The 22685-nt window shown below is 47.1% G+C and overlaps 1 protein-coding gene across 1 annotated transcript in view; it reads left to right on the top strand.

Annotated features, from left to right (window-relative positions):
• The window catches only part of WDTC1 (WD and tetratricopeptide repeats 1), a 40324-nt gene extending 19038 nt beyond the window's left edge, over window positions 1-21286 (top strand). Inside the window, exons 8-17 of the mRNA XM_044997881.1 lie at window positions 2475-2657; window positions 2988-3082; window positions 4417-4532; window positions 5824-5899; window positions 6495-6591; window positions 7865-8038; window positions 14081-14316; window positions 15147-15315; window positions 16024-16216; window positions 18030-21286. Coding sequence (XP_044853816.1) covers window positions 2475-2657; window positions 2988-3082; window positions 4417-4532; window positions 5824-5899; window positions 6495-6591; window positions 7865-8038; window positions 14081-14316; window positions 15147-15315; window positions 16024-16216; window positions 18030-18227 — 1537 coding nt within the window. The 3' untranslated portion in view covers window positions 18228-21286. The remainder of the gene's footprint in view (window positions 1-2474; window positions 2658-2987; window positions 3083-4416; window positions 4533-5823; window positions 5900-6494; window positions 6592-7864; window positions 8039-14080; window positions 14317-15146; window positions 15316-16023; window positions 16217-18029) is intronic.
• Window positions 21287-22685: the final 1399 nt, after the last annotated feature.

Here is a 22685-nt window from a genome sequence, read left to right as displayed (position 1 = left end):
TTTTGAGGAGGGATTTGAAGGGTGGCTAGTGAGGTAGCCTCTTGGATGTTTCTGGGGAGCTCCTCCCAAATGTGAGGGGCAGCATGGGATGGGAGACTGCAAAAGTTGCTTGTTTGAAAAGTTAACAACTGGGCAATGGAGGCTGGTATTGTGGGCCAGCTAGTGGTGAGTGTTGACGCTCAATGGTGAATGAGAGAGAAGTAAGGTGGGGATTGATTGCAAAGAACCTTGAAAGTGAAGAGACTGAGGCTTGTTTACACTGGCACTTTACAGCGCTGCAACTTTCTCACTCGGGTTTGAAAAAACACCCCCTGAATGATGCAAGTTTCAGCGCTGTAACGTGCCAGTATAGACAGTGCACCAGTGCTGGGACCTATGCCCCTCGTGTAGGGTTTTTTTCTCTCCCAGCGCTATGCCGTGACTACACAAGCCACATTAAAGCGCTGCTGCAGCAGTGCTTTAACGTTGCCAGTGAAGACATGCCCTTAGCTTATGTTTTGAGTTAGAGAAAGGGGAGGCAGTGGAGAGAGATGCAGAGAGGGGTGATATGACTGGCTAGGAAAATTGTCTTTGCATAAAGAAGGATGAGCACTTGGAGTAGAGTTTTAGCTGTGTGGATGGATGAGAGGCCCTATCTTCGATTTTTAATATTACTGTAGTGCCTAGAGGCCAACAGGTTAGGGCCCCATTGTGCTAGGAGCTGTACACATGTAATGAGAAAATTCCTGCCCCAAAGAGCTTGGTCTAGTCTCTCTCTCTCTCTCTCTCTCTCTCTCTCTCTCTCAACCCTTCCCCCCCAAATCTGAATGGTTCAGCTCGAAATAAAGGGTATCTTTTTTTCATAAATAGAGGAAAAGGGGAGGACATTTCCTGTTACAGAAAATGAGAGGTGAGAGAAGAACAGTCCTATTGTTATACAGACAAAACTACACAGGATCTTTTCAGGGGGCAAGACAAAGATGCCACATTTATTATGATATCTTAATCCTTATACACACACATTATACCTAATATTATATATATATATATATTATAATACACACACATACACACATCCATCAGATGTTCTGCAGCTGCTGCATAGTTACCAGTCCTGAACATAGCTTGAGTTCGTGGCTTGATTTTTGCAGCTTGGGTTCGTAGCTTGTGGCGGCTAACTGGCCAGGAAAGCTGGGCACAAGGACGAGCTGGGTCTCTGTTGGGCATGCACCGATGCCCTTCCATGTTGGCAGCAGAATGTTACCCTCCAAAGTCTTCTATCTCGCCCATCCTTTTTGTAGGCTTTAGTTTGAATCCAGAGTCTATAGGTCTTGCTGTGTCACGCTGCCTCTGGGTTTGGTGATTGATCACCTGTCAAATGCAGACTTGATTTTTCAGCCTCGGACCTGGCTTTGATCTTCCTTCTATTGTACGTTTTCTTTTTAGGACGAACTCTTTTTACTTCGTTAGGGCTCTTGTCTGTATCTTCAGCCGTTGGTGTTTGAACTTTATTTCATCAGGACAGGCTGGGGCTGGAGGTTGATTTCATCATCCATACATGCCTCATTCACACATCTAAACTAAGCTAAGATTACAGCAGGGTTTGCAAAAATGAAGGTTGGAGGAAGCTTTTACAAAATGGAGTAAACATTTTAAAATGGGGATTGAATTACAATATGGCAAACAGTGAACAGAAGTTACAATGTAAACAAGTGTAATAAATGGTGAACAGAAGTTACAATACTGAAACAGTGCAAGTCTCAGTGATTTAAGCAGGAATTGGATTGATAGTGAAACTTACAAAGGCAGCTGACTGAACAGCTATGGCTCCTAACAAGCATTTTTATTGTCAATTAGCCAGTTATTGGGGGTAACCAGTTTTATGAATGATCGTTGTTTCATTCATAAAACTTTACTTATGAAGTTACATTAATAAAGTGAATAATTAAAAACCATTTCATTCATCAGTTCTACACTATCTCCATCAGAAGGAGCAGAGGAAGGTAGATGCAATGTCCTGTGAGATTCTCCTCCAGAACCCTCATTAAGACTCTAGAACAACTAAAGATACTACCCTTAAAGATTTTATTTATTCCAGGTTTAATACTGGACTCTGGGTGTGTGGTAGGTCATGACTCTGTGAGTTCTCATTGGTGCTAGATAAATTCCCATGTAATACAGACTTGTCAGCAGAAAATGTTGGTTATCCTGGTGTCAAGGCTTAGTTCATCAAATCAAGGAGCTCCCAGTAACCTGGGACTCTAGAAGCATTCGTGTGATGGTTCTGCAGTAACAGACCTGGAGGGGAAGGGTGTCCTCTTTCCTCCTCAGACACCTAGATTTTACAGGACTGGATGGTCACTATTTAGCATTAATAACATGGCAGTATCTGAATTCTTCCTCTGCTTTCCATGGTGATCAAGCTAAACTCCCTTCTATTGCTGCCTTGGTTCTTCCTGGGCACTGGTTAACGAAGTTTTCCTTTTGCCCTGTAGACAGTATGATCTGCGAGAGAACAGCAAACGCTCAGAAGTCCTGATAGACCTGACCGAATACTGTGGGCAGCTGGTGGAAGCCAAGTGTCTCACTGTCAACCCCCAGGATAACAATTACCTAGCGGTGGGAGCCAGTGGGCCCTTTGTACGGCTCTATGACATACGCATGATCCACAACCACAGGTAATGGCCACCGTCACTCGTAGGACCTTCTCGACAGGGAAGTGAGTAACACGAGACCTGAAAGAGGCCTTGCATGGTGGGAATGGGGCATCCAGAGGAGCTGGCGATCATCCTTCTCAGCTGTGCAATGGTACTAAGTTTTCTTCCCCCAGCATCCTTTACGCACAGGTAAGTGGAACTGCCTAGCACTCTTGTGGTGGCTCGGGGCAGGTTTGCAGTTGCTCAACTGTCACACGCTTTCTTACGTGCAAAGAAAGAATGCATCTCAGGACAAGTTGAACTCAGGCAGTTGAGTGTTGTAATCATAAAACCACTTTCCCTTCTGGCTAGAAAAAGCATGAAGCAGAGTCCCTCAGCGGGAGTCCACACGTTCTGTGACCGGCAGAAACCCCTTCCGGATGGTGCGGCGCAGTACTATGTGGCAGGTACAACTACTGTCATATGACCAATATTTTTATCTGGCAGTGCCTAGGAGCTAGGGTCAGTGATCAGATGCAGCACCAAAAAACTGCCCAAGAGAGCTTACAATCAGTTGCATGTGCCTCCAAGCCTCACCGGCTATTATGTTATGAAAACTAGGACTGTCCTGCTCTGCTATCCTGCAAGGCTATAAAATACTGATGCATTAATTAACCTGGGGAGGGACGGATAGGTATAGATCCCCTCTCATTTCTGGGTTGGATTCACACCTGATGTAGATTGCTAATGAGCTTGGCCTACTGATGTATGTTGACCAGTCTACATGAACAAGCTGCTGTCACCACTCTGCTACACTACAGCTGTCCCCTTTTAATCAGCTTCATTGCAGAGTCAAGAACTGAATAAACCACAGAGACTCTAAACTCTCCTTTAGAGGGGGAAGCATGGCCTCATTCAGTACCTGTCTCGTGGAGAAATGGGCACCTGTTTTTCTGTGCCCTTCGCCAGCACTAATCACTCCGTATGTTTTTTGTTTGTTTCCTTTTTTGTTTTTTTGTTTTTTGTTTTGTTTTTTTTGCCAAAGCCCCTAATATAGATTGGTCTGAACCACTGCTCTGAACCAGAGTGAATACTACAAGTCCAACTGGGAAACGGATCCATTAAAAAGGATCAGAATCGTACCCTTGGAAAGCCTTATTTGTAATAAGGTCCCACCATAGGGTCCCTTAATGTTCTTAATCCTTCTGTGTTGGCCATTCAACGCTTCTCCGGTCTATCTGAAGCATGAGAACCCATGTGTGGGCTGAGCAGTTAATGCACAATGTGTTCAAGAAGCCCGTATTCTGCTGTGCCAATGAACCAAGACACAGAAACATTATTAGAGAGCTGAAAAATAATGAAATTCAAATGGAGTCTTCCATGAATCAGACAGTGGCTGACTCCAGTGAATGGCTGGAGCTTCAGGATATTCTCACTGAAGCAGTGTCTGGCTGTCTTTAGATCCTAGCTGGATTGCAAACACCAGTTTTCAGGGGCTGATTCCTTTACACCTGGGCATAGCCATGCCAGAGGGCTTCTTTAAGAGGCCCTAAAAGGATGGCTGTGTAAGATTGAGGGCAAGTCTTCCTGCCTTAGGTTAGAGCACCTCAGAGAGTGATGTAAAGACTTGTTATACACAGCAGTAGAAAACTGGGAAATAGCTTGGAATGTGACTGCATTTCATTCATGTGCTCTCTTTCAGCAGTCTCCCACAACACATGGTGGCCAGTGTGGAGCAGAAGACGTGGAGGGCTACCAGTTAAGCAAGTAAACTATGCTAGAGTTTCTTTCTTCTCTGCAGGGCACCTTCCAGTGAAGCTACCAGACTACAACAACCGGCTGAGAGTTTTAGTAGCCACATACGTCACCTTCAGTCCTGATGGCACGGAGCTGTTGGTCAATATGGGAGGGGAACAGGTAGGATGCGAACTGAAGTTCAGGAATAAGAGTTTTACATAAGACTGTATTAGCTGGGTCATGATGTCTTGACTCGCCCTGATATTATTCTACAGAGTTTATCATGCCTTGAGCAATTTGTCTGTAATACAGTTTGATTCAAATGGCTGTGTCATGGATTTAATGATTACCCTCTTACATCAGAGGTCAGTGTAATGTTAGATCTGAGTAGCATTTTCACTCTGGTTTTGCAGTTGACATTTGCCTATCAGGAAGAGCTGCAGAAATTGTCTCATGACTGACCTGGGAATGAGTTGCTTTAGGAAACCTGCACTAATTCCTATGCTGCCACCTCTGGCTAGTTCTGTGGTAGAATCCAGTGGAGGAAGAGCTGTCTCTGCCTATAGAGACAATGGCTTGCACCTGGGATGTTTAACAGGTTTCATTCTAAGCATCCGATGACATTCTTGGGTCTTTGTAAAGCCTATTGTGAATCTCTTCCTGGTAGAAATCAACAACTGCAAATCAAGGGCTGGTTTAGATTGCAGTGAGACAAGTAAATCCTGCTGGCAGAGTTAACTTCTAAGGATTAGGGAGGGAACTTCCCTTGTGGGCAGGTTATTCCATAGCCATTCTCTGCACCTTCCTCTGAAGCGTCTGATAATGTCATTTGCAAGAGAGTATTGGGCTAGATGGACCTTGAATCTGATCTGGACTGGCAGTTCTTATGCAGATGCACTCTTGCTCAAGGGCTTTGCAGGACAGAATTCTGGGATTCTCTAGAAGGGAGTCTTCCTTTGCCTATAGATGGGTTTTCCCTCCGTCTAGTGTGACCCACTTGCTTCCCATTCTCAGCTGCTAATTGTTTACAATCCAGTCATAAACCCAAAAATGGTTCAGTAATGTGTTTGTATAGGGTGAAGTTAAATTTGTAGGATGTGTGTGTGGTGGGTTTTTTTTAACCCTCTTTACATTGTAGGGGGAACATTTTTGCCTTTACTAACCATTCAGTCACCAGTCAATTCTTGCTTCTGTAATATGTTTTGGTATCAAGGGGGCTTTATTGCTATTAGTTTAGTAGGACAGGTGTCATTTCTCAGCACAGTTCTTTCTGAACCTCTTATCTTGTCCCAGTGCTGGTACCTCTGCCCTTTGTCTCCTTCCTGTATGTGTCTATAACATTCTACCAAACTCTGTAATAGACAGAAAGCAAAACGGTTGGCTGGGTGGGTGTTCTATCCTGCTCATCATCATGGTGTCACTGCCTGTGCGTTGGGTCCTTGGAATCGCTTTCTCTCCCATTGCCTTGTAGGTCTACTTGTTTGACCTGACTTACAAACAGCGGCCGTACACTTTTCTCCTGCCAAAGAAGTGCCACTCTTCAGGAGGTAAGTGTGGTGCTGTATGGGAAGTGAGAGCGAAGCCCAGTGCAATTCTGCTTTCCAGTGTGAAATCTGAGCTAAGCGGGAACTAGAAGAGTGAAAGGGCAGCACAGTTGCAAGGCTATTCTATAACCTTAAAACCACTACTGATATGAAGAAAATACGGGGGGGGTCATGGCTTGTGCCCAGGCCCAGCCTGTTAAGATGAAGGGCATTCAGGACCACCTTCGTCTTCCATTTTCTGTGGGAATAGGGAGGCGGGAGAAGATTGGAGAAGCTCTAGGTGTATTCAGCTTTTTTGCTTGGGAGATCTGTTGTGATGGATCCTGCAAAGTATTTGTAGCTGATGTCCGAGGGCGTCAGCCAACCCTGCCAAATGCTTATACTTCCATATACTTGGCGGTAGGAACCAGACTCTCTGAAGTCAGTGGAGTTATAGCTACTTACTTCTGGTCTGAACTGGGCTGCTGTTGGCCTGACTTTGTGTTGGTGGAATAGAAATCCCAAGCTGGATTTTACTCTTCTGTTTGTTTCTTTTAATTTTAATTTTATTTTTAATTTTATTTTATTTTTACAAACCCCCCCTTACTCCCCTCCTTAGAAGTGCAGAATGGAAAGACCTCAACCAATGGAGTGTCAAACGGCATTCATCTCCACAGCAACGGATTCAGATTGTCCGAGGGAAGAACACATATCAGGTGAGGTGACAAATTCATTTGGATGAGATGCCCCTGGTTCTGCTCTGTGCCTTGTGCTCCCAGTGAGACCCAAAGCTGCTGACTGAGGTGTGAAGTGGACTTCTTCTTCACTTACTAATGCAAAGATTACCCAGGGAGTACTGTTCTGGTATTCACTCAGTTGCTAGTGGTAAATGGGCTGCAAATCAGAGCCAGGTTAGGCCAAGAGCATGATGGGGGAAATCCTGGCCATCAGGATCTTTCTCCTTTTTATGGTTGTAGTGAATTATAGCTGAATAAATCCACAACTGGCCTGTCACACATGGAAACTGACCTCCTTTACTTATCCACAGCACCGTCTCCCCTTCCTAAGCTGAAGGGAGTGCCTTTGTGGGGTTGGAGGAAAAAGATGACTGTCTCCATGGCCCATAGTGCCCTTCTCCCCTTTGCTGGCAAAGGGATCTGTTGGGATGTGGGCACCTGTTTGGTGTGAAATGATTTGGCAGCCTCAGTTCACAGATTCATGACCATCCAAGGGCTGTTCTGGGCTCAGTCGTGATCATCTTGGCCTGGATTTGAACTAGTGACCAGGTTGAATGGCTCTTTGCCATTACCAACATCTACTCTACTTCTCTCTTTTTAAAAGGACTAAGTGTAGTTGGGGAAGCAGAGGCAGACTTAAAGTTTAACGTATCTGGTTTTTTGGGGGTTCCTCTAGCTTAAGGTTAATTCATCAGAAATCTTTGAAATGTCAAGAGACTTAGTGCAGTCAAGTGAGCTAGCTTATTTGACTCTTTAAAAAAATAATTGTGTAACTGAATGTAGACTTAAAACTGATTAAAAGAAATATTGTTTACACAACACAACCTGTGGAACTTGCCGCTGCAGGGTATCACTGAAGCAAAGAGATACGAGTAGAATTCAGTGACGAGTTAAACTCTTCACACAGATAACAAAAGCACCTATTGTTACATTACTTAGTGTTAAAATAAAAAAGATGAGAGTTTTTGTGCTCCAGGACATAAGCCAACTCCTAGCTGACAGGACTTCAAAGGAAACTTCCCTAAGCTCAGGTTCTTCCATTATGTGGTTTCTTGTACCTTTGTGAAGTGTCTGGTATTGGCCACTGTCAGATACTGGACAAGATGGACCCTTGGTGTGACTGTGGTGGGCTCTGTTCCTTTTCGTTTGAGTGTAATGGAATTATTCTATTAGACTTTCAACAGTTTGGTCTAGTTAAATCTCTTCAGTGTTACCATAGTGATTGTAACCCCACACCTGCCTATCCCTGCAGTCCCCAGATTGAGCTGCCTCCGTATCTGGAAAAAATTAAGCAGCAAGCCAATGAGGCATTTGCATGCCAGCAGTGGACGCAAGCCATCCAGCTGTACAGCAGAGCAGTTCAGAAAGCACCCAACAACGCCATGCTGTACGGAAACAGAGCTGCTGCCTACATGAAGCGCAAGTGGTAAGTAAGCTGGACTCCTTTTGTGGAAGGCTAACGAAATGAGTGTGTGCTGTCAAACGTAGTGTACCACAGGGCTTGGACGTCAGTACTGCTAGGTATACAATGTTATGGGCTCCAGGCTTGGGTGTGACCCCACCGGGTTCCTTTCTTATGAGCCCCATTGCTCACAGCAGGGCTCCTAGCCACATTTGTGCAGAGTGGGGCTTATCTATTAGGATAAAACCTACTGAAGGATACTGGGAAATGTAGAATGGGTTAATCAGAGAATCTAACGTGAGGTGTATTATTTCACATAGTACCTGGACTAGCCACATCCTGCCATGCTGGAAACTACCTGGGATCCTTTCAGTAACACTGCAGGGTTATGGTTAATTTTGGGGCACTACCGAAGGCTGTGTCTGGCACATTGCTGAATGCATACTGCTAGCATCTGCAACAGTTAACATCCCTTCAGACAACAGCCAGAGCTGCTCACACAAAATATGGCAAAGCTGTTTTGGTGCATGTGCGTGCACGCGCGCTCTCTCTCTCCCTTTGAGTAGAGTAGGACCATTGGATAATAACTTATGTAAAATAGCTGTGATCTCTCTCGTCTACTGCTGTTTGTGAGAAACTCCCTCCTGGTAGGAGTTCTCCTACCTTTTTGCCAAGATGCAGAACTGCCAGCAATTTGATCTGAACATTGGTAGCTGGCCAGTGGTTAGTATTGGAAAGACAGGAACAAAGGCAGCCTCAGAAGGATATAAAAGTCAAGGAGGGAGAAGACTCTAGGGTGATGCAATGGAAGGGAATTGTGAAAGGGAAAACATAGGTTGAGCATCAGGGCAAACTTCATTAGTGAGGATTTCAGAGTGGTAGTCGTGTTAGTCTGTATCCGCAAAAACAACGAGGAGTCTTTGTGGCACCTTAGAGACTAACAAATTTATTTGGGCATAAGCTTTCGTGGGCTAGAACCCACTTCATCAGATGCAAGTGCAAAATACAGTAGCAGGTATAAATACATGAAAGGATGAGGGTTGCTTTTCCAAGGGTGAGGTCAGTCTAACGAGATAAATCAACAGCAGGATACCAAGGGAGGAAAAAATCTCTCTTGAAGTGGTAAGAGTGGCCCATTACAGACAGTTGACAAGAAGGTGTGAGTAACAGCAGGGAGAAATTAGTATTGGGGAAATTAAGTTTAGGTTTGGTAATGACCCAACTGCTTCCAGTCTTTATTCAGGCCTAATCTGATGGTATCCAGTTTGCAAATTAATTCCAGTTCTGCAGCTTCCCATTGGAGTCTGTTTTTTGACTAGAAGGTGAACAGCAGGATATTTCTTCGGGTGAGAAGATGAACAGTTAGAGCTCCACCAGGTTTCTTTCATATGTAATTGTGACGAGGTCCCCAACCTGGACTGTGGGACCACTGAACCCTCCAAATCCACCGGCCTGGACTGTATCTCGCACTGTGATGCTAATGTCAAGCTACAAGCTGCTGATAGGCATTGCAGTTGTACAGCCATCTACAGACAGGGACACATCCAGCTGAGTTACAGGAATGATCACGCAGCCACTCAGGACCCGTCAATAGAGGGGCCTCAGCCAATTCCCCCCCCACTCCCTAGCCTTGCACCCCAGAAATATACCGTCTTACACTGCTCAAGGTTCCCTTTGACAGCGCAAACTCATCAATAAGATTGCCATTTCTTCATAGGAAAGTGGACATGCACCAGCCTTTGTAATCTGAGTTGAGATTGCCCAGGCACTTCAGCTAAAAACACTTGCTTTTAGATAAAATATAAAACTGATGTATTAACTCCAGAGAGATAAATATTTTAAGTGATTATAAGTAGCAGTCATGGAGATCACATTTGGTTACTTAAGAAATAGAGTTTAGAATGCAAATTTTATTTTTAACAGACTAAGCAAGATTTGAATCACAGTCTCTTCCCCTAACAGATGGTACAAACCACTTACAGTTCCTCAATACACAGATTGGACCCCCTTCCAGCCTGGGACCAATCTCCCTAGTTCAAAGTCTTTATCTTCCAGATGATTTCTCAGGTGTTCAGATTTGGGGTGAGTGGAGGGGTGAGAGGCCAAGTGACGATGTCACTGCCTCTCTTTTTATACCTTCTTCTAGCTGCTAGAAAGATCCTTGCTGTGATGTGGGAGCCAGACAGTCTTCGTTGCCTAGGTGCACTTTCTGAGAAGCTTCTGGGAGAGTGGATTCTCTTTGATGGGCCATCAATGCCTGTCTGGCCCTCCTTTCTTGCAATGGAAAGGCTGGCTGTGGGCATCTCGCACATTTCAGTAGCACATATAGCAATACTTGATAACGTCACACACAATGATAGTACATACAGTCCAACAGGATATTATGGTTTAGCAGATCAAGACTTTAAAAATGATACCTCACAAGGCATGCATTGTACAAAACCCATCCTAATCACGTGACCATGAATATGGGGGTTCCCAGGTGCTACTTTGAGGTACAGAGTGTCACAGTAATCTTTGGAATTTAACTGAAGGATATATTAGTAACTTGCCAGGAGCACAAAGGATATGGTGATTGGCTCCTTTTCTCCTGCCAAGGGCAGCTACCACCATCCGGCAAATGGAGGCTGGGGTCTCACATGAGACAATGCATTGTAGCCTGGCTCCTCAGCCCATGTTGGGACACATGAACTCCCCGGGCTATGTCCTCCATGCTCAAGGTGAGGGGAGCTGCAGGCCAAGCTCTAGAACTCTGTGGGCCTCACTTTGGCCTCCCTCTTAATGAACAAGGGCAGGTATAGAAGGAGGAAGACTCTGGATTGTAAAGTCTTAGCCTTCCTCCTTCTTATGTTCTTATGTTCTAATAGCTGGTTTTCAAACATAAATGTTCTGTCACTTACAATCTGAAAATGTCCCAGTTTGCACTTACAGGCAACGTTTCCTAAGCAGTCTTCACTGGCTGTAATTAAACCACTTTATATCTAAAGCTTTTGAGCTCACGTGATGTCAAATCTTGTAACTCTGGGAAGGAAGCTGCTGCTTTAGAATAGCAAATTCTTGATACCCAATCTGTCTGGCTGTTTCCAGGTTGATAGTGAGGGCTGAAGTCTCTTTGGGCATGTCAAAGTAGCTAGCAGCAGAACTAACTCTTTAAAATACCAAGAGAGCCACATTCTGTCTCCATTTCACTTAAAGCTTTGCCTGTGGTCAAGTCTTTTCTTGGATGTCAGCTGCCTAATAGAAAATTTGTTTGTTTAAAGACTTGATTTGAGCAGGGGAGCCTGCATCCACACTGCTGGATTGATGGCCTGGTGCTTCTGAAGTGTTAAGTGCTGGGTTTGTGTTTAATGCTGGTTCTGCCACTAATTTCACAGACAAAGCACTTAACCTCTGGCTACCACACCCTTCCAGCTGTAATGTAGGACCAGTATTCCCCTGCCTCACATGAGTTGACACTTACTGGCTAAATTCAGGCAGGTGCAACTTCATTGTTTATTAGAGAATATTTGAAAATAAATGATACAAAGTGTTTGAAGCGTCAGTTATTGTGTCATTGGGGGTAACATACAGGTTGTAGGGGGATGTTAGCGTTTGGGTATTGGACGGCATATACATATACACAGTCTGTCATGTCCCCAATGCGGGGTATACGGTGGGTGAGTTCAAGGTACAGCCAACAAGCAGTGAGGGTACATCACTCATACAAACAGGTTATGGGTAGTCGTGGGCATGAATAAATGAGCGGACTGGGTAATGATGATAGGATGACCCTCTGAAATGAACCCAATGTTTGCAAAGTGCTTTGATTTTTCTTTGCAGTAGAAGGGGCAGGTGGTGATACAGCTGGCTGACCTGTTGGTCTGCAAATATATTTCCATAAATAAAAAGCCTCTGGGCTGACAACCTGCTTTCAGATTCCATTCTGTAGAGATGAGTCTGCTTTACCTCTCTCAATCTTCTTGTGACTCGCTAGATTTGGACTTCCGGGCTGAATAGGACTCTTGTGGGCAGTGCAATGCTGTTATAGCAGGGATGGCAAAAGACATTTCTAGGGTTGGGATCATCCCTTAAAGCCTAGTGGCCTCATCACACGTGTATCTTCTTTCAGGGGAGGGGGAAATAACCATGCTCTTCCAAGTTCCACCCACATGAGTCCTCAAAAACACAACATTGCTTTCAGACTCTGCAGATGTTCAAAAAAATGTGCACGTGCTCACTGGGCTCGTTGGGCGTGGCTCCATTCATTGGGGGCCCGGATGGCCTGCTTGACTCACTGATAGCAGAGGGAAAAACAAATGGTGGTCTCCCCCATGGTGCCAAAATGAGGAATTGCTCAGGGCAGTTCTACACTTAAAACACTGTATTGGTGCCTCTGTAGAGCTTAAGTGAAGACGCTCTGTGCCGACAGGAGAGCTGCTCCCCTCAGCATAGTTTATGCACCTCCTGGAGAGGTGGTTGCTGTATCCATAGCACTGTCTACATGGAGGGGTAGGTTGGTATAACTACATCACTCGGGTGTGGATTTTTCACAGCCCTGAGTGATGTAGTTATACTGATTATAGGTAGAGCTGGCCTCAGAGTTCCCCCTCTCTTTTCTTATGTACTTTCATGAGCAGTGAAAGAGGTAACAATGTTAATGTTCTAAAATACCAAATGGGGCACCTGAGTTACCCTGTCACTGAGATATATATGGGGCAGTTCCTGCTTCGCTGAGAAATTGTTCCGGGCTCTGGCAGATCAGTTTGCTCTGTTCAGTTTTGAGATTATTTGTTGCAACCCCAGCAGTTAGTGTGGGTGGTGGTGGAGGTGGGGGGTTCACACCCCTGAGCGACGAAAGTGCCAGTGCAGACAAAGCCATATGCCAGGTCTACACTACAGACCTATATCTGTAACTATGTTGCTCAGGGGTGTGAAAAACCCATATCTCTGAGCTACATAGTTATATCGACTGCTGCATGGATAAGCTGTCTGTCTGCAGGAGAGCTTCTCCCACTGACCTATCTACTGCCTCTCGGGGAGGTGGATTAACGGCCAACAGGAGAAGCTCTCCCATTGGCTTAGGAGCATCTCCACTAAAGCGTGGCAGCTGTGCCGCTGTAGCGCTGTACGTGAAGAAAAGCACTTAGAATTTATTTTTTAAAATTCTGAGACTGGCACAGGAGGGCAGCTTGGGAGAGTAGCTAATACTGCTGCCTGCCAGCCCAATCAAAACCCTGGCTTCCATCCCCTCCTTCAGCCCACATCTAATATAACTAAATACCAAAGTGAAAGGTTTGTCATGCTTCTTCTGCTTCCGGGATGCATGCTGAGACAGGTTGGCATTGTCCTCCACTTTCTCCTTGGGTACAGGGCAATTAAGCATGCTTAGCCTAAACATTTTTTAATGTAACCAGTTGGATATTATGATTTAGCTCAATAGGTACCAATCAGGGTTACAGAAGACATTTAAAAAAAAAAAAAAAACCCAAACCTCAGGATGAACATGAATTGCAGGAGGAGAAGGACATTTCTCTCCAAATTGGCAATCAGGAATATAAAATCCTGATGGGTTTTATATCCCCCTGCTGGACATCTAACTTGGCCATTGGAAAGGGAAATGTGCTGCTACACTGTTTCCCCACAAGAGGGAACACTTGAGCTACTGTGCTCCTGGAAAGGTATCTGTGCCCTAGGGCTCCTTTCTGCAGGCTTGGCCTGGGGACTTGCTGCTTTGGGGGATGGGGGATCCCCACCACGGACTAGCTTGCAGCAATGAGACTTGATCTGTAGGACTTAAAATAGTAGCACAGGAAACTACTGTGCAGCCACTCTAGGGTGGGAGGTAGAGACCTGGTCTTCAAACAGGAGGTGATCCCTCTTCTGCGTGGAGACATAGTTCTGTGAGCAGAGCAGCTGGGAGATGAAATGAGAGCTCTTGTGAGAAAGGAAGTGCTGCTGGAGATGCTTGGGAAGCCCACAGGCACAGGGAGAGCTGAGAAGTCGATGACAAGCTCTCGTGTTGCCCAAAGCCTGGAAGGAGGGTAGTGGATATTTAGATCCCTTCAGGGTCTGTTCTTCTCTCTGCAGGGATGGAGATCACTATGATGCTTTAAGAGACTGCTTGAAGGCCATCTCCCTGAACCCAGGCCACCTGAAAGCCCACTTCCGCCTGGCCCGCTGTCTCTTCGAACTGAAGTATGTGGCAGAAGCGCTAGAGTGTCTGGATGATTTCAAAGGGAAGTTCCCAGAACAGGCGCATAGCAGCGCTTGTGATGCACTGGACCGAGACATCAATGCAGCCCTCTTCTCCAAGAGCGATAACGGTGGGTGCCAGTGCTCAGCCCTTTGGGCTGGATTGCGGGATAACTCAGGAAGGAAGTCTTACAACCCTTCTATAAAGTGAGGCTCACTGAACTGCAGTTTGTCCATAGATTGATCTCCTGGCTGAAAGCTGTCTCCATAACTGCACCAGCTATCTTGTGACTTGCAGCTGTTAGTTGGCTGTTTTACAGAGAGTTCTAAGTTCCGTAGTATTTTATGGTCTGTCCCTTCTTGCTGAAAATTATCCCTTTCCTTTTAAAAGGGAGGTTCCTGAAGGTTGTGCTCCTGAGACCACTGGTTGCAGGGGGAGGGTCCCAAAGAATGAATTGGTGCTTATATAAAGTGTTGGATTCACAGCTCTGGAGAAAGGTCCTTGTGCCACAGAACAGGTACAGTATGGGCAGCTTCAGTGCAAGCTTCCTGCCAGTATCCTTCACCTCTTGGCCAGAAGGCACCTCAAGGGAAAATCTCCCCCAATGGTTTATTTGATCCTTGGTTTTTGGAGGCTACCCCCACCAAGGGGGGTAGTTATGAGATGGACATCTGCCCTCAAAAATTGGACTGAGCTTGATCTGAAGAGTCAGTCACTTTTGGTTAAGCTGCACAGGAGCTCTAGGGTTGGTATTGCAAGAAGAGGGTTGAGGTACAGAGGTGGGACAGAGTGCACACTTCCTTCTCGCTAAGTACCTATCCTCTGGATAAACTGGCCTTCGCTCTCAACTAGAGCTGTCAGCTGAGTTCCTCTCGCAAGTACTAAACTTGTTGGAGAATTCTCTGCTCCAGCATGTGATGCGTGAGGAGGAAAATACCTCTGTACTCTTCATCCTTCCAGCTGAAGACAAGAAAGGGGGTGGCCCAATTCGGCTGCGAGCAACTGGGCGCAAAGACTCCATCTCGGATGATGAGATGGTGCTGAGGGAACGCAGCTACGACTACAAATTCCGGTACTGTGGCCACTGTAACACCACCACAGACATCAAGGAGGCCAACTTCTTTGGCAGGTATGTTGACCTTGCATGGTAAAGGTGCAGGATTTCAGTTGCACGGAACAGCAGAGTGCTGCTGTCCAGTGGCCATGTCATGATGTGCAGCCCTAGCAGGGATGGCAATGAGAAGATAGTGTTGCTTCTGGTCTGCAGGGATTTTTGACCACTGCAAGTGGTACTCCATGGATCGCTGGTTAAATGGTAGGTCAGCATAGAGATGACTGTTCATCACAATCTTTCAGTACTCCATCCCCAACCATATGGGTTCTGAGGACGGTGGGAAATGACACAGAAGACTACCTTTGTCGCTATCTAGAAACATCCCTTTCCTTTGGGCACTGGGACAATGCTATCTGAATCTGGAGGTCCGTCTGGTTTTGTGAGATTTCCCTGCTCGGTATAGTGCTGAGAAAGATGCTGATGAACCTTTAAGTGCGTGGTGAAACCCAAGTGCTGGATCTTGTCGCTAGCCGATTCCCTGAGCTAGTCTTGTGTGTAGGTGAGAATAAGGCTAACCAGGCAGTGGCTTCCCTGCTTCTCAACCTCATGGACTTACCTGCTGCCGCCTTGATCCTTCAGACCCATTAGAATAGCCACCTCTTCAATGAGCGTGCCCTGTAATAGGGTACAGAGCCCTCCTCCACCCTGTCCTTCAAGGTATGACTGCTGGCTTCTCTGACTACCCTGTGATCTCAGCGGAGCCCTTTGTTCTTCCCTTCCTAGCAACGCACAGTACATAGTCAGCGGCTCAGACGACGGGTCTTTCTTCATCTGGGAGAAAGAAACTACCAACCTGGTGCGGGTGCTGCAGGGGGATGAGTCTATTGTGAACTGTCTCCAGCCCCACCCGAGTTACTGCTTCCTGGCCACCAGCGGCATTGATCCAGTTGTACGGCTCTGGAATCCGAGGCCAGAGGTAAGAGCAGTAACAGAGCATCTCTAAAGAGATAGGTCCTGGATGATGGGCTTTAGGACTCCTGGCCAGAAGCCATTGTCCTCATGGAAGCAGAAGATGGGTTACAGGGCACTGGGATAGTTGCATGGATTCAAAGTAAGATTTCTGGGTTTTGTTCCTGGCTTTGCCATTGGCTCACTCTGTGCCTGCCTCACTGTTCCAGGCACTGTCAGTATTACTCTGAGAGTAAATCGGTGTGTAGCAGTCAAAAGATGCCCAGGTAGAACAAACTTTTGACTTCTTGCCAAAGCACCTGTTTTCAAATGTCCTTCTGTGAGCTCCAGGTTAGGCTGCGGATGACCTCTTCTGAGCCAGGCCAGGTATGGCTAATCCAGCAAGAGGCTGGGCAGTTGGGGAAGGCCTGGTATTGGAGGAAGGCTTGGAACAGAGGGAAGATGCCTATGCTCATAAGTGAGGCTAAGGTCTAACTAGAATGAGGCATAGCATAATACAAGTTCTGTTCTCCAAGGGTTCCTGCCTCCTTTTTTGCCAGACTTTGCCAGTGCACCTCTCCTGACATGGAACAAGTCTTGGTTTTTCAGCCATCATGGGATGGCTTGTGTGGTGTGTTGGTTGTTTTTTTTAAAGCCTCCTTTCTTAATGCTTCCAAAGGAAGGCTGAAGTCAGGGGATTGCCCAGGAGGGGAGGGGGCACTTGCAGTGTTTCCTCTAATTTTTCCCACCCATGTGCGGAATAAATGTTTTGTGCACCAATATGGAGGTGAGGTGAGGTGTCACACATCCATATTGGTGCACATAACAAAATGCATGTGGCAGGGGTGGGGTCGAGGGGATTGGAGTATGGGAGGGGCGCCTCTCCCCTGGCCACAGCAGGGCCGGAGCTGGGTTGGGGCTGGGGGATGAGGAGGGGCGCCTCTCCCCTGGCCACAGCAGGGCAGGAGCTGGGTTGGGGCTGGGGGATGGGGAGGGGCACCTCTTCCCCGGCCACAGCCTGAGCGCCTGTGCGGCACTTAATAGGTGGCTGCGTGCAGGGGCGGCTCTAGACATTTTGCCGCCCCAAGCACGGAGGGTCCGCTGGTCCCACGGCTTCAGCGGACCCTCAGGCACGCCTGCGGGAGGTCCACCGAAGCCGCGGGACCAGCGGACCCTCCGCAGGCAAGCCACCGAAGGGAGCCTGTTTGCCACCCTTGCGGTGACCGGCAGAGCGCCCCCCGCGGCTTGCCGCCCCAGGCATGCGCTTGGAGCGCTGGTGCCTGGAGCCGCCCCTGGCTGCGTGGCCATGCAGCTTAGAGGGAACTTGTCACAATGGGCACCTCAGCCTTTGCTTTTCTCCTGCTGCACAGTTGTGTGGTGCATCTTGCCTGAACTGTGAGTATCAGGTACCCCAGCTTGCACAGCCCAATTGGAGGGCCAGCAGGCAGTGCAGCAGAACTATGTGCAGGCAGCTGTGCAACCAATTCTTTTCAAGATGGCCAGCGGCTTGGTCATTAAGCCACTGTATCCAATCCCTGCTGAAATCCTAGTTAAATACAATCTTCCCCCAGCACAGGCCTACAGACTAGAGGATGCCTAGTAGCATCATGCTATTAAGCTTGTAATGTGAACATTCACCCATTAGGGAGTGGGCCAGCCCGCGAGTCTGTGGTGTCGTATGACATGATTTTCACCCAGTCTTCAGTCCAGAAAACCTGAGCTTAAGGCTCCAGAAGGGAGCAGTAGAGATGATGCGTCCCTCTCTGGTCAGCAAAAAATCACAGTTCTAGTGCCACCTCGTGCGACTGCCCTCCCAAAGCTGTCTCCTTTCTTGTTTGCAGAGTGAAACCCTCAATGGGCGTGTGGTGGAAGACATGGAAGGCGCTTCCCAAGCTAACCAGAGACGAATGAACGCAGACCCCCTGGAGGTGATGTTGCTGAACATGGGCTACCGTATCACAGGACTGACTAGTGGGGGGGCTGGAGGCTCGGATGATGAAGACAGCTCAGAGGGGCAAGTCCAGTGCCGGCCCAGCTAAAGCAGAACGGCTTGTCCTTCCTGTAATTGTTGTGTTGAAGGGGAACCTGGTTTCCTTGGTTCTAAACTTTCTCTGACTGCACTGTTTCACACTATGCACAGAGTAGGACAAGCTGGCAGGGGCAGGAGCGGCCTTCTCATTAGACCATCGCCACCACCTCTCCCCCTCCTCCTCGTCACACTACTGAGCAGCATGGCAATGCAGTCTGGGTTTTGCCTTTAGTGGAATTTAGTCCCTGCAGGGATTTTGAGTTGTCTGTGAGCAGTATAAACTGGTGACCTTCTCCAGCGTGAGCGGGAGGAAGGGGCGTTGGCTACATTCGTGCATTTGCAGAGGATTCTTAATGTCCCAAATAAAATGTAAATCTAGGGCAGGGACTATGGAATGACTTTACTGCAGCGATCTTGGTCTCTGAAGCTTGGCTTAGCTGCTCTACTGCCGGCCCTGGTCTGGGACTGTTGGTCATAATGGAAAATCTCTTTGGCCCACTGAACATCTCACTAGCGTTCATCTGGTCTCCATCTCTTACCGTATGGTCCTTGAAAGGGGCAGTGTTTGTGTTTTAAAAATGGGTGGTGGCCAATCCTTGTCTCTGGGTATCTACCTTAGTTGATGAGTAAAAGGAGACATTGAGTACATGCAATTGGGAGTGGGGGGGGAGAAACTGCCTTCCCAGCTTTAATATCCATTATTTTCCTCTGTGTGGCGTGTGAACCAGTAGAGTCAAGATGCAGTAATGGGAGGAGACTTGGCCTGGGGTATGAGGCTTGGATGACTAATGTGGGCAGAGCTACCAAGGAAAGTGGCTAATAATAGCACTCTTCCAAAGCTTCCGTCTCCTTCACCCAAAATACTTTTTAGATCTATTTACCTTCTCCTTTCCTAGCACCCACGCCCTGGTGTTGGGAATGCTGCTGCCACACACTATGGCATCTGGAGTTTGAGCTTCTAGAAGGTGAAATTTTAGTGCCGTCAATTACTCAGAATCTCCACTCCTGGCCTCAGCTGAGGTGATGTCTCCCTGCCTCATCACCGTGGTGACCTCCCTCCTTGTGCAACAAGTAGAGGAGGTACTGTGGGTTAGTGATCCTCTCAGGAGCCATCCTTGCTTTCCCTACTTTTCCCTTGCTAACTGTCCGCAAAGCCAGGACTGGTGCTTCATATCTTTAGAACATAGCACTGTATTTCCACTCTTTTTTTCCCAGGTAATTTTCAGCCCTGTGTCCCCTCTTGCACTTGCCAAACAGTAAATGTCCAATTGATCTTACACGACTGTGCTATAGCCTAAGTAGAACTATGTTTTTTATGACTATCAACTAAAACCAAAGAGCCCCTGGAGATCTTACTGCTTTCTTACACTCTTTACCTTTTGCTGCTGAGGATCTAAATATGCTGACATTGGTCCCAGGAGTGTGGGGGTTGTGTGTATGGGCATGCTGCCTTAGGGCTGTTTCCCCACATGGTGGAATCCCTGGTCTTCCTGTACCTGTTGTGGAAGGGTGAGTGGCCCATCCTTCCTTCTCTGGCGGCTGTGTGCTGCCACACATTGAAGGGAGGATTGGCTGGGTGTTGGCTGATCAGTGTGACTGGCTTCTCTCCCACCACCACAGCCCGCTCTACCTGCTGTACAACAAGGGTGAGGCAAGTATGATCTAAAGAGGTCTGTGGTGTGTCCCAGGGCCTGCTCCCTTTGTAGTACAGGATCTACACTGCAGTGTTCAGCAGACCCCTAGCAAGCAATGCTGAACCTTCCACCTGCTGCAATCTGGGTGGAGCTAGCTGGGCCCATATGGTCTCTGCAGGCTGCACCTCTGCCTCTAAAACACAAAGGCAACCAATGTCTGCTCCATCTTACCCAGGTGAGGCTCAGCCCTCATGTGCTTTGGGTCACTTGGAGGTGCACCTTGTGAAGATAGAGTGCTCCTGTGCTCTTCAGAGCCTCCGGGGACTAGGTCAGGTGGTATTCATAGTCCAAGCAAATGTAACCTCAGATCTTCTTCCCTCCAGACAAGACTTTCCTGGGACAGGCCATCTCTTGTGGGGGGGAGGGGGTGCTTATGCCTTTCCCATTCTTGCCTGGTTAACCTTTTAATATACCACCAATGTGATACATGCAACTCTTCACATAGTTGTGTACAGGCTACTCCCTGCAGCAGTGTGCCAGAATTCCCAAGTGCTCGGTGTTTAAAATCCATTGGCAGCAGAAAATGGCTCAGTTGTTTTGGGGTTTTTTTGTTTGTTTTTTTGTTTTTTTAAAGTGGCCTGGAGTCTTTTGCCTAAGGCTTTCCAATAGACACACCTTTCTTTCTCCTCCCTCTCAAACTTTGCAAGCTTTTTCTGGAATCTCTTTTTAACTCTCAAATCTACTGAGACTAGAGACTCTGAAAAGAACAGAACCATAAGCTCTCCTGGGGTTTCTCTTTCCATTCAGCTTATGCCATGGCAGCTGTTTTTCTGCGTGCCAGCGTAGCTCTCCTACCTGCCAGCTGCAGTGTGAAAGCTACAAGACTTCCTGCCTCTGCAGTGGATAGCTTCCTTTTTTTTTTTTAAATGGCTGCTTTTGATTAAAAAGAAGGAAATAATAGTGGGGTTGTAGGGAGGAGTCCCTCTGGCCCCACCCCCTCATTTTGGACAGATTCTGTCTGCTTTACCGCTTGTTAATGAGAAATTCCATATTTATTGGTGAAGGAAAAACAGACTGGGGAAGAGATGTTGCTTTATTTACCTCTGCTGTTTTCTTCTACCCTTCCCCTTGAAAAGAAGCTCCTCCATTTTTTTTGGTTAACTCTTTCTAACCGAGGCTAGGCAGAGATTACGCCTTTATTTTTGTATTTTAGCCGTGGGGAATCTCCTTAGAGCCTCTAAGATTCCTTTGGATGTTGCAAAGACAACTGCTCATAGCTTTTAAATATTAAAGAGGACAGTCTCCTAACCTCTGCCCCTGCAGTTGTAGAGAGAACACACAAGCCTTACTGTCCTCATTAACAGGAGCAGAATATTTCTGTTTCTCTGGTCCCTGGAAGAGAAAGGGTTAAGCAATTAAACAGTTCTTTGTTCTAGTTCTCTTTGGTGTCATTTGTTCAGGGCATTGTGTTGCCCCTGTCCCCCGCCCCTTTCCACCATTGACTGTGCTTGGCTGGGTTGGGGAAAGAAGCAGATGACTGGAGGGATGACTATTAAATACACTTCTTCTGAGGGTGCGCAGGCTTCTGCAAGCTCAGTGCAGTGTGTGGGGAGGGTGTCTATAAAAGCTCTTCTAAGATGACCACCTGGTAGTGACTATTTTCATAGTCCTCCATAGATGTAGTACTGACTTTAACTGACCCAGTAGTGGGGGAAGGGCTGTTGTTCTCATGCAGAGGGGGGGGATGCGTCTGACTTTGGGAACAGAAGCCTCCTGCCTACACTTATCTCCAGAAGTTCTGTTAAAAATATCTTGCCCGGGGTTTGGACTAGATGAGCTGCCCAGGGCTTTTAGTGGAGGAGACCAAGTGGCCTGCCGGTGCGATTGCCTTGTGTAAGGATGTGTGATTAGTTTACTTCTCTGTTTAGAAGAGAGATCTCCAGGGAGAGGGGAGCTCACATGCTCCATGGCCACTGGGGCTTGTGCATGATTCAAGGATGGATGGGAGGGCCCTACTGTGGGGTCACGGAAAGAAGACTGTGAAGGAACTGAGCTGTTACTTCCACCTGGGGAGGAAATGGAACTCTTCCTATTAGTAAAATTGTCCCTCTTAAGCATGGAACTCTTCTTAAATGGCCACCTCTGTCTGAAGGAAAAAGCACAGCACGGGTCACCTGCCTGACTCCTTCTACTGCACCTGAGCTGCCTTTGCTTTCTGGCAAGGGAAGCACCCTCTAAAAGCACATTTGCCACCTTGAGAAATATTTGTACCTAGTGCATTAATGCTGGGTAGTGTCAGAAATGTGCCCTCTCCAGAGAACATTGCAAAGTTGTTTCTCTCAGAATGCGTGAGAGACATTCTCCTACCCCCCCATCTGCTATGGAAACACTGGGCCCTAAATAATGGAGTTGGCCCCGTTACCAAAAGAGAGAAACAACAGCGTGTTCCAGCTCACTCAGTGGAGTCCATTAAAACTCTCAGGGGAGCTCACCTAGTTAAACCTGCCGTTCTCAGCACTGCCTTGCAGCCTGCACCTCAGTGCAGCGTGGCTGAGCATGACAATGCCGGCTGAGCTTTGTGAACAGCCCTAAGCAGAGGCCTTGCCAGCGATCTCTTGACACCTTAAGGGCCCACTAGTTTCATGCTGCATCCCCATGCTTATGTTCTGAGCAATCTGAAATGTCAGTCTCGTAATATCCACCTCTGCTATGATAAAGCCCTGATCGCTCAGTTGCATTCCGAGTGGCAGCAGCAATCCTGTTTGTTATGGGTGAAAACTTTCCTGCTGCCTTCCACCGGTTACCCAGCAACTGGATTATACAGGAAAGCCACT

This window comes from Mauremys mutica, chromosome 23 (assembly GCF_020497125.1).
Source record: "Mauremys mutica isolate MM-2020 ecotype Southern chromosome 23, ASM2049712v1, whole genome shotgun sequence".
In the NCBI taxonomy this organism is placed as follows: domain Eukaryota; kingdom Metazoa; phylum Chordata; order Testudines; family Geoemydidae; genus Mauremys; species Mauremys mutica.
This window is presented reverse-complemented; position numbering and strand designations above follow the sequence as displayed.